General features: G+C 41.3%; 1 protein-coding gene across 6 annotated transcripts in view; it reads left to right on the forward strand.

Annotated features, from left to right (window-relative positions):
* LOC140481305 (protocadherin Fat 4-like) overlaps positions 1-16,959 on the forward strand; it is a 158,476-nt gene extending 141,517 nt beyond the window's left edge. For all 6 annotated transcript variants that reach the window (XM_072577269.1, XM_072577270.1, XM_072577271.1 and 3 more), the window contains one exon: positions 9,557-16,959. In XM_072577269.1, coding sequence (XP_072433370.1) covers positions 9,557-11,304 — 1,748 coding nt within the window. In that variant the 3' untranslated portion in view covers positions 11,305-16,959. The remainder of the gene's footprint in view (positions 1-9,556) is intronic.
* The last annotated feature ends 884 nt before the right edge of the window (positions 16,960-17,843 follow it).

Below are 17,843 nucleotides of genomic sequence, written 5' to 3' on the forward strand. Positions count from 1 at the left end.
TTATTTTGTCAAGGTGCTTGTATATTTGATGAAGTAACTGCCCAAGTGTTGAAAATATCTAAATGAAATACCTACTTGTTATAAAAGGCTGAAAATATGGTTTTGCTTCTTTATGTGTAAAACTCAATAGTCCAAGGCAACACTTAAAAAAGGGATGAAGATGCATACTTTTCAGAAGATGGGTATTAAGTGAATCCAGGGAAACATGCATAACTAAATCATGTGTCTCCTTTCTGCTACGCTTTATTATTCTTAAGGAACTCATGCAGACGTGCTGAATTAGCAGCTTTTGAAAGCCCTCTTATAGACAAATCTACTTATACAGTATCTGAATTGCCCTTTTTGACACATACATTTTTGTTTTTAAGAAGAAAGTGTTCTGTATGTCCCAGAGTCAACAGAAAACACAAAGAACTATAACATTTATCTGGTTTGAAACAATCTTGCACATTTACATTTCTACTTACAGAAATCTAAAATTATTAAATTTTTACAATAATGTTCAACTGAGGCACTAAGAAAAAGAGTAGGAAAAAGTGAGGACTGCAGAAGGTGGAGATCAGAGTCAAAAAGTGTGGTGGTGGAAAAGCACAGCCAGTCAGGCAGCATCTGAGGAGCAGGACAGTTGACATTTCGAGCATAAACTCTCCCTAATGAAAAAGAGTTGAGCTCTTCATCACAAAGAGCTTTTGCTTGAAACGTCGATTCTCCTGCTCCTCAGGTGCTCCCTGACCGGCTGTGCTTTTCCACCACCACACTTTTTGACACTGAGAAAAAGAGGCTAATTTAAAAAAACACATAAGATTACAAATTTAAAATATCACAAAATTGAGAAACTAATACAAGATTTATAACTATGGCATTGCAATTCCTGCTGGTGCTGTGCAGGTACCAACAGTGGGTTTCAAACAGAATTTATTAATTGTACTTTACACGCAATGTTACTAACTTTAGTTGTTCCACTTCAGTATGCTCCTTCCCTCCTATACAGAGTGCCAGTGGAAAGGTCACAGCATTAATCCTCTAATTCAGCTGTGATCTGCAATTAGCAAAGCAGTTAAATATCTCACAGAGAATTGGAAAATCCAAGCCAACAGTTTACTTTGTAAAATTACTTTGGAATTAACTGTACTAGTTGAGAGATACAAGCTGTTCTGCACAGTCTTAGAACAGGAGGCATATAATCTCTATGTATTATGTTAATTTCTTTGCTTTTGGATGTTGGTAACAAGGTTGAAACTGCACTTCACTGCTCATCCTTTGTGCCCTAAGAACTTAGTGGTGGTCCTTCTCCTCGAATCAGAGTACTCCTTTGATTGTGATCTCATGGGAATGCTAGGTAAAGAATTGCATGACTTTGACCTAATCCATTGATAATATGTACCACAACTACAATGAACCAAGCCTTTGACAAGGTTCCACATGGTAGACTAATTAATTAAGTTTGTTCAGATCAGATCCAGGGTGAGCTTGCCAATTGGATGCAAAATTGACTTGACAGCAGGAGACACAACAATGGTGGAGAGTTGTTTTTCAGACTGGAGGCCTGTGACCAGCGTGTTCCATAGGGATCGGTGCTGATTCCACTTTTGCTTGTCAATTAAATAAATGATTTAGATACGGATAGAAAAAGCATGTTTAGTAAGTTTGTAGATGACACTAAGACTGGTGGTATAGTGGACAGTGAAGAAGATTATCTAAGATTTCAAAAAATCTTGACCAATTGGGTCAATGGCCTGAGGAGTGGCAGGTGGAGTTTAATTTGGATAAATGTGAGGTATTGAATTTTGGTAAAACAAACAAAGGCAGGACTTATACAATTGAAAGTAGGGCCTTGGGAAGTATTCTAGGACTGAGAGACCTAATGGTTGAGGTACAAAATTCTTTGAAATTTGCATCACGTATAGATAGGGTGCTTAAGAAGACATTTAGCATGCTAGCCTTCATTGCTCAAACCTTTGCGTATAAGTGATAGGACATTATGTTAAGGTTGTACAGGATGATGGTGGGGCCTCTTCTGGAATACTTTGTCTTGTTCTGGTTGCTCTGTTATAGGAAAGACATTATTAAGCTGGAGAGGGTTCAGAAGAGATTTACCAGGACGTTGCCTGGAATGGAAGGTTTGACTTATAAGGAGAGGCTGGATAGGCTGGGAATTTTTTCACTGAAGTATAGGAGGTTGAGAGGTGACCTTATAGAGGTTTATAAAACCATGAGAGGTATAGATAAGGTGAATGGCCATTGTCTTTTCCCTAGGGTGGGGGGCTTTCTAGACTAGGGGGCATATTTTTCAGGTAAGAGGAAAAAGATTGTAAAAAGACATGAGGGGCAATTTTCTTTAAACAGAGAGAGGTTCCTGTGTGGAATGAACTTCCAGAGGAAGTGGTGGACATTTAAACATTTAAAAGACATTTAGAGGGATCCAAGATGGCGGTAATATAGGAAGATTGCATTGCAGAGCTCCGCACCACATCGCAAGTGGGACGAAGTCCTAACCCACCCTACATGGACCACTGTGGTATCCTGGGCCTCTGGAAAGGTCGTGGAGTCCCAGGACATGGTCAGAGAGCAACTTACCTCGGTTTTCGCCATCCAGGGATGCTGAAGAAGGGAGGAGGTACATCCAAGGTCGGGCCCTTAGGCTCAATTTCTCACCACTCCTGGCAAAGGAGCTCACAACATCTCGTGAGATGTTGCGCAAGCAGATAGAGGAGAAGCTGGCTCCAATCTCGATCATGCTGCAGAAGCATGAACAGCAGCTGGGAGACCTGGAGAAAAGGATGGACGAGGTAGAGCACAGAGTCGTTGTGGCAGAAGCTGCTGTGAGATAGCAGTGCTAACCACTGAGCCACCAAGCTGCCCCAATTAGTGGACCTGTGTGTGGAGTTAGGGTTGGTAGACATCTGGAGGCATCTTCACTCTACAATCTGGGATTTTACATTTTTTTCCGATCCACACAGATGTCACACCAGGATTGATTTTTTTTTCTGACCCCCGTGGCAACCCTGGACTTGGTGGCATCTTGTACGATTGGTAATATTACCATCTCCAGTGTACCTGTTGGTTAACATTAAAGATACTATAGTGGGCCACTGGCGAATGGATCCCTTTATCCTGAAGGATAATAAGTTTGTGGAGTACTTCTCTAAGAGGGTTAGTTAGTAGGAAGTGGCAGAAGGGTGAGCAGCAACGTCTCCTTGAAGCACAGTTGAAGGCAGCCAAAAAGGCTTATTTTGACAGACTCTCATTGACCAAGCTACAGCAGATTACAGCGCTGTGGTCTGCATTGAATTCCGTGCTCACGCAGACAGCAAAGAAGGAGTTTATTTTTGCAAACAAAGGTTATATGAGCATGGTGACAAGTCGGCAAGTATCTAGCATATCTCGTCAGGAAAAGGAGTGCCCCTCAAGCTATTTCATCGATTAGGGAAGGATCTGGGAACCTAATGTGATTCCAAAAAGGTGCCCCCTTACTAGCTTGCTGTTTTTGGACAAAATGAGGAGATTTTACTTTGAATTATATCTGAGGGTTGTGAGGAAGGGCAGGCCAAGATGGAGTCCTTTTTCAAGGACCTGGAGCTCCTGTGTGTGATCCCTGAACAAGAGTCTTTTCTCAATGCCCCCTTATCAGAGCAAGAGGTGCAGGAGGCTGTGAAGCAGCTTCAGAGTGCAGCCATGATTGTCTCTCGCCATCTCTAAGAGAGGCCAATATTTTGCTTATTCCAAAAAAAAGGGAAAGTCCCAGAGGACTGTTCTTCTTAAAGGCCCATTTTACATTCAAATGTGGACATTAAAATCCTCTCTAAGACTCTTGCATTAAGGCTGGAGACTGTTACCTTCTATTGTTAAAGAAGACCAGATGGACTTCATAATGGGTCATTTAATGTAACTCAAGTATGTCAACAACAGGCAATACAGGGATTGGTGATTTCTCTAGATGCAGAGAAGGCATTTGACCGAGTTGAGTGGCTCTATCTTTTTATACTCTGGAGTGGTTTGGCTTGGATGAAGTCTTTATAAGATGGTTAAAGGTTCTCTACTGTGGCCCTCTTGCTACGGTCATCACAATGGAGTATGATCAAGCAATGTTAACATTTTTAGGGGCAGCCGGCAGGGCTGTCCCCTTTTGCCATTGCTTTTTACATCGGTGATTGAACTGTTGGTGGAGGCCATTCATAAGAATCCTAATATATCGACTCCAGAAGTGGGGTCAAAATTACATACTATTCCGTTGTACGCGGAAGATGTCCTCATTTTTTTGTCAAATCCAGCAGTTTTGGTGCCTCGCCTGATACAATGCATCAGCTCGTTTGGCACCATTTTGGGGTACAAAATTAATTTTGCAAAATCAGAAGCTATGCCTATGGATGATATTACGAAGGTACTAGGTCTTAAGAGTGAATTTTGATTCCCATTTAGGTGGTCACAAGGGGGTTTTGTGTATTTGGGCATATTCATCACTCTAGTTCTTGATCAGTTGTTTAAAGCTAATACAAAATCAAACAAGACCTTCAAAAGTGGGAGGCACTTCCAGTCTCATGGTTAGGTCGGATAGCGTTTATTAAGATGAATATTCTTCCCCCCGTTTGTTGTACCCTATGCGATGCTCCCCAGATTTTCGATAAGTAAATGTTCAGGAGACTGAACTGCTGGTTCAGCTCTTTTGTTTGGCATGGTAAGCGGCCCCTTATTAAATTAGCTAAACTGCAATTGCCTCACATACTGGGGGGAGTGGACCTTCCGGACATTAAAAACTATCAACTAAGCTTGCTTTTATCTTACGTGAGTGATTGGGCCTGTGGGAACCCTCTTTCAATATGGTTAGATATCGAAACCTCTCAGCCAAGGTGCCCCCTTACTAGCTTGCTGTTTTTGGACAAAATGAGGACAGTTAGGGAAAATTGCCATATACCAATAATTATCAATACTGTTAAAGCATAGAGGGCAATTCGGCAGAGGGAAGACAATATTGGCAAAACATCTTCTTTCACACCTTTAGGTTTTCAACTGGAGATGATAGATGATAGTTTCAGGATTTAAGCATTGGGCAGCTAGGGGTGTGTCTTGCATGGGCGATTAATTGAGGGAGACACAATGACGTCCTTTGATCAGTTAGCACAGAAATACGAGCCATCTCACAGGGCCCTCTTTTGTTTTCTTCGAGTTAAGGATTGTATTCAAAAAAAGACTAAACTTTTGATTGATCCCTACAAATCTGACAGAGAGAGGAGGGTGCTCAGAGCTAAGAGTACACTTTCTGTCAGCACTTTATATCATCAATTGGGTGGTGCCTCTTCAGATGAGTTTGATCGACTCTGCAGTGTGGGAGAGAGAGCTAGGTGTTGAGGTCTCCTCAGAGGCATGAGAAGATATTTTGGAAAACATAAGAAAGATATTAATTGGCAATAGGACCCATGCTTTATAGTTGAAGATTCTCAACAAGGTCCACTTGGCTCTGGATTGTTTGTCAAAATTTAGACCAGGGTATCTTCAGCATGTCCCAAGTGTAAGGTTGGTATGGGCACTCTTACCCATTGTCTCTAGTCCTGTGATAGGCTTCAAACATACTGGAGCACTGTGGCGGGTGCAGTGATGGGGAGTTTGGGTGTAAGGGGTGGAAAAGGACCCAATCTCCCTTCTTCTTGGCCTGCCCAGTGCATTCCCTATAAATGCACATAAGAAAAAAACTTTTTAACATTCTCTCTTGCTGCACAAGAAAGAATATCTTATTAGGTTGGGTATCTGAAAATCCCCCAGGCCTGTTGCGTTGGCGCAAGATTGTTTTTGAGCATATCCTCTTGGGTTTTTTCACAAGTATGGTCCACCACAAAACTGAGAATTTCTATAAGACATGGCGGCCCTTTTTGGACTACCTGGACACAGATTTGTCTGCCACAATAATAAGGGCTTTTATGTAGCCATAACAATTGTACTTTATGAGTCCAATATCCAGAGAGGAGGAACTGCAAATGTATGAATAGGTGAAAATTAATTCTCTTGATATTTGAGAGTTAGTGTTTTGTTTGGCTGAGCTGTATTATTACTATCTATTAGTTTGTTGTTAGTTATTATTTATTTATTTTGTTTTTTTTGTATACATACTTATACATTTGTACACGAGGGTGGTTTGGGTTTTTAAAATTTTCTTTTGGTGTTCTTTCTTTGTACTGTTTTGAATAGTATTGTTTTCTATTTGTTGTAATATTAATAAAATCTATTTACCAATAAAAATATATTTTTAAAAAAAGACTTTTAGATAAGTACATGAATAAAAAATATTTAGAGGGATATGGACTATGCCCAGGCAGGTGGGACTAGTTTAGTTTGGGATTATGGTTAGCATAGACTGGTTGGACCGCAGGGCCTTTTTCCATGCTGTATGACTCCATGACTTGATGACTCAATGGTGGAGATGAAGACCAGACAGAGGTATCAATCAGTCAGATTACTTAGGTCTGAGTGAGGATTGTACCTGATGTCCCCATCATTTCTGATTTCAGCCATCTCCACTGAAGCTAAGCCAGAAAAAATAATCTTTGCTTAATCACTCTTCCAAAGCTCTTAAGAATTTCAAGTGCTCAATGAAATCTCCAATGAATATGAAGAGCTGAATCTTACTTTTTTGAGCTAAGTCTGAGTTGTGTTGAGCTTTTTTTGGAGGGTTTGTTGTACAAAATGTGACAAATTCTCCTGCATTATCTTACCAAACACATTGCATTGACTGATTCTGGCCCAATTTTACCACATGCTGTTCCCACAATAAGTTACCTTTCAGCAGATATTTTAGAATTCCTTGTGCCTATACCATCTTTAAAAGTCCATTGTACACCCAGACCAACACCATTAATCCAGAGCTGTCCAGTGTGGTTCCTAAGATTTACCTCAGACATAGCAGACAGTGAGAACTTGGTACCCATGTGCAGGGTCCTAGAAATCCTAGTGAAGGGGTTGGTGCAGAAACAGAACCAGCAGCAGGCACCATGACGGCATGCCATGCCAGCCTGGCCCAAGTTGCCACCTCAGTTAAAGTATTCCTAGCCATCTGGAGGAATGCACTGCAATGGAAAAAGAAGGTCAATGACCTTCTCCGGTCCATGAGCATAAGTACCATCAACTTCTCCAATACCTCACTTTCATTATCTTTTTGCTCCTGTACCCATCTCCCCTCATATCCATGTCTGACCACTCTCACTACTGCCTGCAACATCTTCCCGAATTTAGTTCTCAGCTACATTATCCCTACCTCAGTAACACTGCATGCCCTCTGCACTGCTTACTTACTCACTCGAGACATCTTCCCACCTATACACACAGTAACAGCAGTGCCACCCATTTCTGTCTCCCTTATACCTAAAGGGCAGCACAGTGGCTCAGCAGTTAGCACTGCTACCTCACAGCGCCAGGGACTGGGATTCAATTTCAGCCTTAGGCGACTGTCTATGTGGAGTTTGCACTTTCTCCCTGTGTCTGTGTGGGTTTCCTCCAGGTCCCTGGGTTCCTCCAAGTCCATAGTGTTCGGGGATGCGTAGGCTAGATGCATTAGTCAGGGGGAAATGTAGAGTAATAAGGTAGGTGAATGGGTCTGGGTGGGTTACTCTTTGAAGGGTTGGTGTGGACTTGTTCGGCAAAATGGCCTGTTTCCACACCGTAGGGATTCTATACTTCAATCTTTGTTTGATTCCATGAGGACACCACCTACAATAGTTCAGAAAGGGTCAAGATTGGTGATGGGTTGCCAATGTCTGTGGACATGGTGTCCATTTACATTTCAGGCTGGTGAACTTTCCTCAGAACATTCATGAGCTTTTAGTTTTACTTTGGCAATTGAGTCATAGAGTCATAGAGATGTACAGAATGGAAACAGACCCATGCTGACCAGATATCCCAACCCAATCTAGTCCCACATGCCAGCATCTGGCCCATATCCCTCCAAACCCTTCCTATTCATATACCCATCCAAATGCCTCTTAAATGTTGCAATTGTACCAGCCTCCACCACTTCCTCTGGCAGCTCATTCCATACCCATACCACCCACTGAGTGAAAAAGTTGCCCCTTAGGTCTCTTTTATATCTTTCCCCTCTCACCCTAAACCTATGCCCTCTAGTTCTGGACTCCCCTACCCCAGGGAAAAGACTTTGTCTATTTATCCTATCCATGCCCCTCATAATTTTGTAAACCTCTATAAGGCCACCCCTCGGGCTCCGACGCTCCAGGGAAAACAGCCCCAGCCTATTCAACCTCCTTATAGCTCAAATCTTCCAACCCTGGCAACATCCTTGTAAATCTTTTCTGAACCCTTTCAAGTTTCACAACATCTTTCAGATAGGAAGGAGACCAGAATTGCATGCAATATTCCAACAGTGGCTAACCAATGTCCTGTACAGCCGTAACATGACCTCCCAACTCCTGTACTCAATACTCTGACCAATAAAAGAAAGCACACCAAATGCCTTCTTTACTATCCTGTCTACCTGCGACTCCACTTTCAAGGAGCTATGAAACTGCACTCCAAGGTCTCTTTGTTCAGCAACACTCCCAAAATGCAGGCACCTTGCATTTATCCAAATAAAACTCCATCTGCCACTTCTCAGCCCATGGGCCCATCTGGTCAAGATCCTTGTTAAACTGAAATTTATTATTTGGTGGTCTTCTTGCCAAACTACAGCCTCTTTAAAACAGTTCTCATAGTCAGGTTTCTGAGCCTATGATATTACTGTACATCCATTATGTGGGGAAACCACAAGAGCTAACGATAAGTCAACTGTGCTGCCTGATTGCTTTTTCTTTCTCTGCTGCATTCTTATGCAAAGTTTATGGAACACTGAATGTAGCTCTGTGTATTTAGTAAAAACCTAGACTATGTAAGGAATATTTGAGTCTATTTACATCTGAATGAAAACTGAATTTGCAAATGTAATTGCTCCCTTAATACCTGCTCCATCTGGGTAAGATTAATTCTTTAATTGCCTTACTGCTTGATTTGATGGCATTTGTGATTACATACCCTCTTTCCCTTCCAGCAATCTCTTTAATGACAACAAATGTGTGTTAATCAAATCCACATCATGCTTGGGACATTAGTTTATGGGCTCATATATTCTCATTTTTATGAGATTCACAACAGTATTTTCTACACAAACGTAGGTTTACACAGTAAGATTGGGTCACCACCATGTAGTCTGATCAATTCAGATTAGTTATTCATTTGAGTGAAACACTTAGCTCAAAGGTTGATAGGACAATACGAGGTACGTGATGACAACTAAACAGTCGAAAATGCACATTATTTGAATTGACCTTAGAGTAAGTACATATCACATGTCCCAGGAATGTGCCAGAAGTGAGTTCTGTAATCTAGAACGAACCACAAACAAGACAGTAAATCATCATTCCTCTTAAGAATTATATTTGGTCAAAGTTGAGTGACTTATTTCTTATGAATGCTGCCAACTTTAACTGAATTACAACAATAAGCTAAACCTATGGAAATTTGGCACAATTCTTGATTTGCCATGAGCTGTACAATTTATTGACTTACTTTCCTTTCATTCTAGGTTTTAAAGGATGCATCAAAATATTCAAATTCAATAATCATGTGATGCCATTTACCGGATCAAATGATTTAGTTGAAGTACGGCCAAGAGACAGCTCAGTACAGATTGAATGCAGAGGGCCTAATGTCTGCTTAAACAACCCCTGTCCAACTGGAATGAAAGGCATTGATTTATGGCTTGCATATGAGTGTCTTCTAGTTTCCTGTTTTTCTGACCCATGTAAGCATGATAGTACATGTCTTCCTTCCTCAGATGGCACATATCACTGCATTTGCAAACAAGATTTTACTGAATTCTGCACACCAACAATTATTGACCATGCAGCCTGTCAGAAAGGCAATATTCAATTGCCACAATGGAGCATAGCAGTAATCATACTTGCTACTCTAGCAGTAATACCTCTGATAGCTTTGTTCATCAAATGTCTGTATATTACTTTGAAAAGTAAGAGAACAAAAATAATTGCATCTGTCCAAGCAGTTACTGAGAAAATGTCTGATGGTCATAATGATGATGTTGATAATGATCTTGACAATGCAGGAAAGCAGCCAGATATCCTCAAGGCAGAAAACAGTTACCATATCATAGATGAAACATATATTACTGCCACAAGCATGGAGCAGAATAAGAAAAGCAATGGTCAAGGTTATGACTTAGAGGTCAATGACATTGATAATGCAACCAGTTTGACTTCTTCAGATTTTGATGTAATTAAGTACCACAGGCAGATCCAGGCCAACAATGATCATTATAATAAGGCAATTCTACATGGAAGCATGCAGAATAAATCTCAACCATTTGTGGCTTTTGTGAATCAAAGAAACATCCAATGTCTTGCAAGTCAACAAAGTGCTGTAGGTCACAATCCAGGACCAAGAAATGGATTTACAAATCAACAGTTAACTCAAATGTGCTCATCAGAATGGTTTCCTTCATCAGTCTTATTTACAGAGCGAAAGCATTTAATAAATGATCTTTATTTGACTGACTATGAAACAGACCATTTCCAACATGGCCATTTTGACAGCAAGAAATCAAGCAAAGGAGGTATTGATAACTTGGCTTTTTGTGGAGATGATCAAATTGAAAGCTTACCAGCTGCATCAATATTAATGTCCAGCTCTAGACCCAGCAGGAGAATGATCCAGATAGTTGAGAGACTTCCACTTGGTCTGTCTGTGGAAGAGATAAAAAGATTGAATGCACCAACAATTCATAAAGTGGTAGAGAACACTAATCAAATAATTTCACTGTCACAAATTCCACAAAGACCGTCAGCCCAGAAAAACCATCCAGGGATCCTTCCTTCCACAGACACTTCATCTGATAGTGATTCCCATAGTTCTTTTACTTGTTCAGAGTATAACTATGAAAGGGAACTTCCAGCATGCAGTCGTTCATCTGTGCACAAATATGCTCAACAAGATTCAAAGAGAAATATTGTTGAGGATGAAAAGATGTTAAACGAAAGAGAGATTGGATTAGAAGGACATGAAAAATGGTATGCGTCCGACACATGTTTAATAGGGACTGAAATTGTTACTGAGGAGGATTCAGATAACAACATGCAACCGTGTGATGATTCCCCTGTTAATAAAACACACAACTGGGGTGATATTTTAAACTGGGGACCAAGATTTGAAATATATGTTGAGATATTCAAGGACCTTGCTGAGCTTCCAAGTGAACCAGGGAGTGAAAATCAATTTTCCACTGCTGGAGGGAGTGAGCATGAAGAATTTTTGTGAGACTTTATTTCTAAATCATTTTATGGAGCAATTTCTATATTTTTTAGTGCTTCTCATGGCTGCATTTACTAGCAATGTTCTGTTCATTGAAAATTTCACAATCTTTTTTAATATGGCTTTGTGCATAGGTTTTGTGTGTGAAAGAACAGTAACATTTCATAGTTTGCAAGTTAAAACCGATTACCTCATATTCCATTGTTATTTGCTCTATTACAAAATTTAAACAGCTTTCACTGTTTAGGATATTTACTTATTATCTCGTCTCCTTCCATCTCAGCAAAGCGATAAATAGGCAGTCAAGTTATGGATTCTATTACCATAAGAAAAGTGCCATTTTGTCAACAATGTGAATAAGACTTTAAAAAGTGTATCATTTTCAGTGGATTTACTTTCCAGTGTAATATCAGGTGAAGTATTTCCCCTGATCAACAGCTTGGGGGTTGAAGCCTTTTCTGCCAATTTGCCATTTCCTGAAATGAATCTTACTAAATTTTCTAACAAGGATTGACCTTTCCTGTAATCCACCCGCTAAGTGCCAGCTTGTTTATAATGATGTGATTATCATCCCTACTGCCTGTCCTTCTCCTTCTATGTGACAATAGCATACAATGATAGGCTCAGACTGAACGATAAAGGTGATCCTGGAACACCCCTATTGATAAAGGAGGGAATTGTCACCTACTCATAAGCAATTAGCAGCAAGTTCTCGACTGTGGAGGCAAAATGCCAAAAGCAATTATGCATCCAAACTGGAATTTCCTGTTGTACACCACCAATGCCCTATGGTAAATTAGAATGGGAATCAAAAGGAGCAGTTGTTGCCAGGATAAGCTGAGACAGAAGTGTGAGATTGGATATTTGTGAGCTCCTTTGATTATGTAGTGGTATAAATAGTATCTTGTTTTGTCTGATATATACTACCTATTATGGTAAATAATTAGAGGGTATGTGTATCAAATTCTTCTGTTTCTACATCAAGGTGATGTATTTGAAAGTTGAGGACATGGGATGTAACCAATTTTTCAGGCTGTAGATTACAGTATAAGGTTGTTGGGCTGTGTGGTGGGAGTTAATGAAAGCCACCAAGAGTCTGATTAAGCCAATTGCTGCATGGAATGCAATGTAAGGATCAAAATTATTACCACAACCTCATGTATGGCAGAGTAACAAAGAGGAAAGTCAGTCATGGGTCATGGGGGATGAATATTGCCATTTAAAGATGTTTGTAAGACCATTCAATACTTGAGTAGTCTGATAAGGTCAAGATTTTAAACTGAAAACAAACCTTTCATTCCTGATATTTCTTCACAGATCAGTGCCTCCATGCCAGATGTTTGACCAACTTAAGCCAGCAGCACTGCTAGCATTGTTGAGGTTGAGACAAAAGAGGAGAAGAATGAGGAGTTACTCAGTGCCAACAGAACCATTGACATGAGGCTCAGGGGGCCATTGATGTGCATGAACAGACAGTACCTGAAGTGGGGAAACTGGCTTTTCATCTCTGTCAAATGGTCTTTTTAAGAGATGGTCTACCAGAGGGGTTATAGCTACTTGCATGAGTGAAGAGAGTGAGACAGGTACTTTGACAGGACTAGGGATACTATCACCATCATCTACCATCTCCAGCAGACAGATCTACACCTGGGCAGCAGCACTATGCCTCAAATTTCACAGCAGGATTGAACTTGCTACTAACCAGCTCCTTTGAAATTGCAACTAGTGATGTGTAGTATCTGCCAATTGGCAGCCCATGAGTTTATTCGTGAGTTCACAGATGCCATTTACAAGGAAGTCATACAGTTTATCTATTTCACCATGGAGTCAGAAAACCAAGGTGTCTGAGCTTTTGCATTTGGAGTCACTGTTGAGTTCTTCCAGGTACTAGGGAGTCATTTACATCCTATATATTCATCAGGGCCATCATTGAACAGACAATTCATCTTCTGAAGATGAGCATTGTTCAGGAGGAGTACTCCAGTATTCATCAATTAGGGTCTCCAGCATGATGCTTGATTGCTGCATTTTGCACAACCTCATTCTACAACATGGGGAGAATTTGGAAGAAGGTAGTGGGGAAGATGAATCCACTTGTCTCCTTAAATGAGAAAGAAGGAGAGTCTAATTGAGATGCTGAGGGAGCCAGTGTAGATAAGGAGAACACTGAAAAAGCCAGAGTAGTGCTGAGCTGAGGCAGAAAATCCTGAGAGAACCTGATAGCCAAGGGATTTGAGAGCAAATGGCTTTGCATTGACTAAAATAGGCAATCTGAATATGGGCAAATTATGGCACAGAGCATTTTCTCAAGAAAATTCTTGGATTATACCTTTAAAATATTCAGATACTATGCCGTTACTTTTAAGTTAATTTGCTCCCTTGGCGCAATTACCTCCTATTCAGTTTTCTGGACAAAGCATCAGAATGGATTTAGTCAGGATTACTTGTGGCCTGCTGTTATATGATTCAAACCTCAGTTGCAAGGATCATTCATATACTACAGAGGTGTCAAGAGTATGGACAGTGCTGACTGACTCCCAGAAGCCAAACATCGATCATGTTCCTGCTTTCTCGAGGTTGAGCTCCTCCCGGAGGGCAGCAGTGAATGATTACCTCTGAACCCTTTACACTGACTGACATCAGTGCTCCCTGGGTCATCTCCATGAAAAACATAGAAACTTTAATAGATTGCAAGAAACCACAAGACTGCTTTATAAAGGGACTATATTTGTATCAAGTCCCACCTTCTACATAAAGTTGTAAAACATACATCCAAAGTGAAATCAATGTTATTCAATCCTCCTCCTACCACTAGATCCTTTGCCACCTTTGAAGCTACGACTATATTTGAGCAAACCTGCTGGCTGCTTTGCCAGCCTTCATCTGATAATTCTGGCGGTTTGGGCCTAGCAGTCTCTGGCCTGCTATGGGTTTCCTGCACATAAGCAGCTACAACCTCCTCAGCCTAAACTGACGGAGTTGTTGAATCCTGTCAGAAGGGAGGTGGTGTCACAGGGTACCTCTGCACTATCTTGAGATGAAAATCCTGGGTTCCAGTTTGATGCTCCTGTACCCCATCAGTGCTCATTGGCACTGCTTCCCCTTGAGAGGATGGAGCCCCTGTAGGGAGTTCTCTTCCTTCAGCCACCCGCCATTGCCGGTGTATAAATACCTTCATGGCTTGAGAAATGGAGTGGTATTCCCTGTATATATCCTGCAGATATTGAGTGTTCTGCTGGGCCTGACTGTCCATGCTGGTCATCAACAAGGCACTTGGATGCGAGACTCACAACGTCAGAGTCAACTTGCATAGACTCCTATCTTCTTTGCTCCAGTCTGCGTGTGATCACTGGCACATCTGTCAGACCTTTCCCTTTTGTTTTGCCTCTGCAACACCATCAGTTCCTTAATAGCCAAGACCAGAGGTTCATCATCTTGACTGGGCTCAGAAAGGGCCTGTTCACTAGCAGTCCTCCAAGTGCCAGAGTTCCTCCTCTGGCTGCGGGCTCATGTCAGTGCTGTGCTCACCAGAATGCAACTCTGAGCCTACTCTAAATAGATGACTCTTTTTTGGTAAAAGGTAGGGAGGAAGGTCCTGAAGGTGCATCCTCTGAGCGATGGGATTGTTCCTTAAAGGTGTGGTTTGAAAGTCTGGTAGACATGAGTCTGGGCTGGGTCTCTCCTTATGTTTTGGTCCTGGTTCACAAGTGGGACCCTGAGGCTGCCCCAGCCTTAACTAAGGTTTCATTAAAATATTGGTAGCAGTAGCTGATTAGAGGATTTCTCACTACATGACTGTGGATTGCCATTATCCTTCATCTCATGTTCCCCTTGTTCTTCTGCTAGCATGGGTAGTCTTCTCCCTATAGAAAGTCATGAGCATTATGTCATGCGTGGTCGGAACTCCTAATGAAGAAAGGAAGACAGACTAGGCCTGTGTCCTCTGGAATTTAGAAGAGTCAGAGGTGACTTTAATTAAATATAAGATCCCGAGGGGACTTGACCGTGTGTTATGTTTAAAGGATGTTTCCTGTTGTGAGAGAATCTAGAACTAGTTGTTATACCTTAAAAATAAGAGGAAACATGTTTAAAACAGAAATGAGGAACTTTTTTTTCAGAGTGTTTGAGTCTTTGGAATATTTCTAAGGCAGTGGTAGATAGATTCTTGATTACCAAGAAGGTGAAAGGTTACTAGGGATATGCTGCAAGTTAGAGTTGAGATTAAAATCAGATCAGCCATGATCTTATAAAATGGTGGAGAAGGCCCAAAGGGCCGAGTGGCCTTCTCTTTTTTTTTGCATGTTCTTCGCCTGCAAAGGGCTAGCATTAAGAGTCAGTAATATGGGTGCATGAGCCCTGTGCTTGCACTGATCACCACAGATAAAGATGTCAATCGTATACTGTGATTGTCTATGAGCATTATTGAATGATACCTGGTTCTGTGCCAGCAAAGATCTACTGTTAATGAAAAACAACAAAGTATAATATGATAGATTTATGTCTGAGGCATCTGTGAGATCTTCATCCCAAGATTTTTGTAGTTGTGCCCTTGGCCCATACAAGCTAGCAATGTATACATTGTTGTTGTGATGAAAGGTCAGTGAGCTGCTGGTGTGTGAGCTCCCAAGTGTTATCACTCTTTTTATATTTTAATGATGAACACTGGCAGATGTGTGAGAGGCAGACCCACTGTGGTAAAAGGAGTGCAACATTGGTAGCTGTAATGAAGTGACAGATATTGGTTGCATGTACGATATCTGATGGAGATAACTGGCATCCAATTTTGTGTGTAGTTGTCTTCCACAGTAACAATCTTATACCAAACTCACACTCATAAGCATTGAGTAGGCAGTGGGACATACCCCCGTAGAGTCCATTTATCCTCCTGAGACACTGGAGCCAGGTTCTATTGGGCAGCCCTGGCCATTTGACTCAGGAGACAGCTCTATCCAAGCTGCCTTGGTCAGTGAGAATGGCCTCCTGTTGCCATCCATTCAGAAAAAAAGCTTCCCATCTCTCCATGCTGCCTCACAGTGCTAGGTACCTGGGTTCAATTCCAGCCTCAGACAGACTGCCTGTGTGGAGTTTGCACGTTGTCCGTGGGTTTGCTCCGGTTTCCTCCCACTGTCTAAAGACACTGGGTGGGTTACCCTTCAGAGGGTTGGTGTGGACTTATTGGGCCAAATGGCCTGTTTCCACGCTGTAGGGATTCTATAAAAGACAACCGTGAGGAGAGCTTCTAGAGAGGCATTCTTAAAATGGGCTGCCATTTTGCTGTATCCCTGACAACATGAGGGGTTTTTGTGGATGACGAGCAGTGATAAATAATGCTCCTGTGTCACAGGGGGTGAAGGGCTGTCTCAGTACTTTTGGAATATGCACCCAGAAGCTGGAGTCAGGAAGATCCCAACAGAGACAGAACATCCCTTCTACCTACCCCTGAGCAGTATCTCTCACTTTTAGGCCTGCCTCCAAAAAGAAACAAGGTTCCACCTGAAGGGGCTATTCTCTCGTTAGTGTAAACACTGATCTACATTGATTATCTTCTGCTGATTTAATAGCATAATGTGTTGTTGGCTTTTAATAAATGATTTTTTTTTCCATGAAAATGAATTCTTACATTGAACATCTTGACCTGCTTCGTTAAAGTCAACTGCAAGAACAGAGCTTAAAAATGTGTTGCTGGAAAAGCGCAGCAGGTCAGGCAGCATGCAAGGAGCAGGAGAATCGACGTTTCGGGCATAAGCCCTTCTTCAGCCTGAAGAAGGGCTTATGCCCGAAACGTCGATTCTCCTGCTCCTTTGATGCTGCCTGACCTGCTGCACTTTTCCAGCAACACATTTTTAAGCTCTGATGTCCAGCATCTGCAGTCCTCACTTTCTCCTGCAAGAACAGATAACTGCATTGAAACTGGGATTTATATATAGACATGACTGCACTGCCTGGAGTATTTTGAGGAGCAGCATTGTTATCTGACAGACTTTTGAACAGAAAGCAAGCCATTGGTGTTGTTCTGTAATCAGCCATATCAGCTGACAATTTTAATGAAAGGTAGTCATGCACAAAATAGGTTCCAGCTGCCTGATTTACAATAAGTACATTTTTGTCGTCATCAAAATAATAAAGTGACAAAATTGTTGGAGCGGGATACTTACTACAGGGTGCCTTTCATGTTCCTAGTCTGGTGACAAAAAGCTCTTAATTGTCTAATTTCAAAGCAGAGCAAGGTGACTGCTTTCATTTTCATCACAGAGGACAACATCCAACTGTGTACCTGGCTGGCTATGCCAATAGACTTAGCAAATTCCTTAACATCACATAGATTTAGTAAAAAATACAGCTGCCAACTAGCCAACCTTAATGTCAGTGTTAGCCACATTCTTGAAACAAATGAATGAAAAGACTCTCTACTGCCGCAGATGGTAATTCCGAACTTAAAAGATGTGACATCAATTAGTGCATAAAACAGTTCATTTCCTTCAGACGCTACATACTTAAACATTAATGTTTTGATGAATTATAAATGATGATTTTGTGTTTCCTCC

The sequence above is a fragment of the Chiloscyllium punctatum genome, chromosome 9, assembly GCF_047496795.1.
Source record: "Chiloscyllium punctatum isolate Juve2018m chromosome 9, sChiPun1.3, whole genome shotgun sequence".
Classification (NCBI taxonomy): Eukaryota; Metazoa; Chordata; class Chondrichthyes; order Orectolobiformes; family Hemiscylliidae; genus Chiloscyllium; species Chiloscyllium punctatum.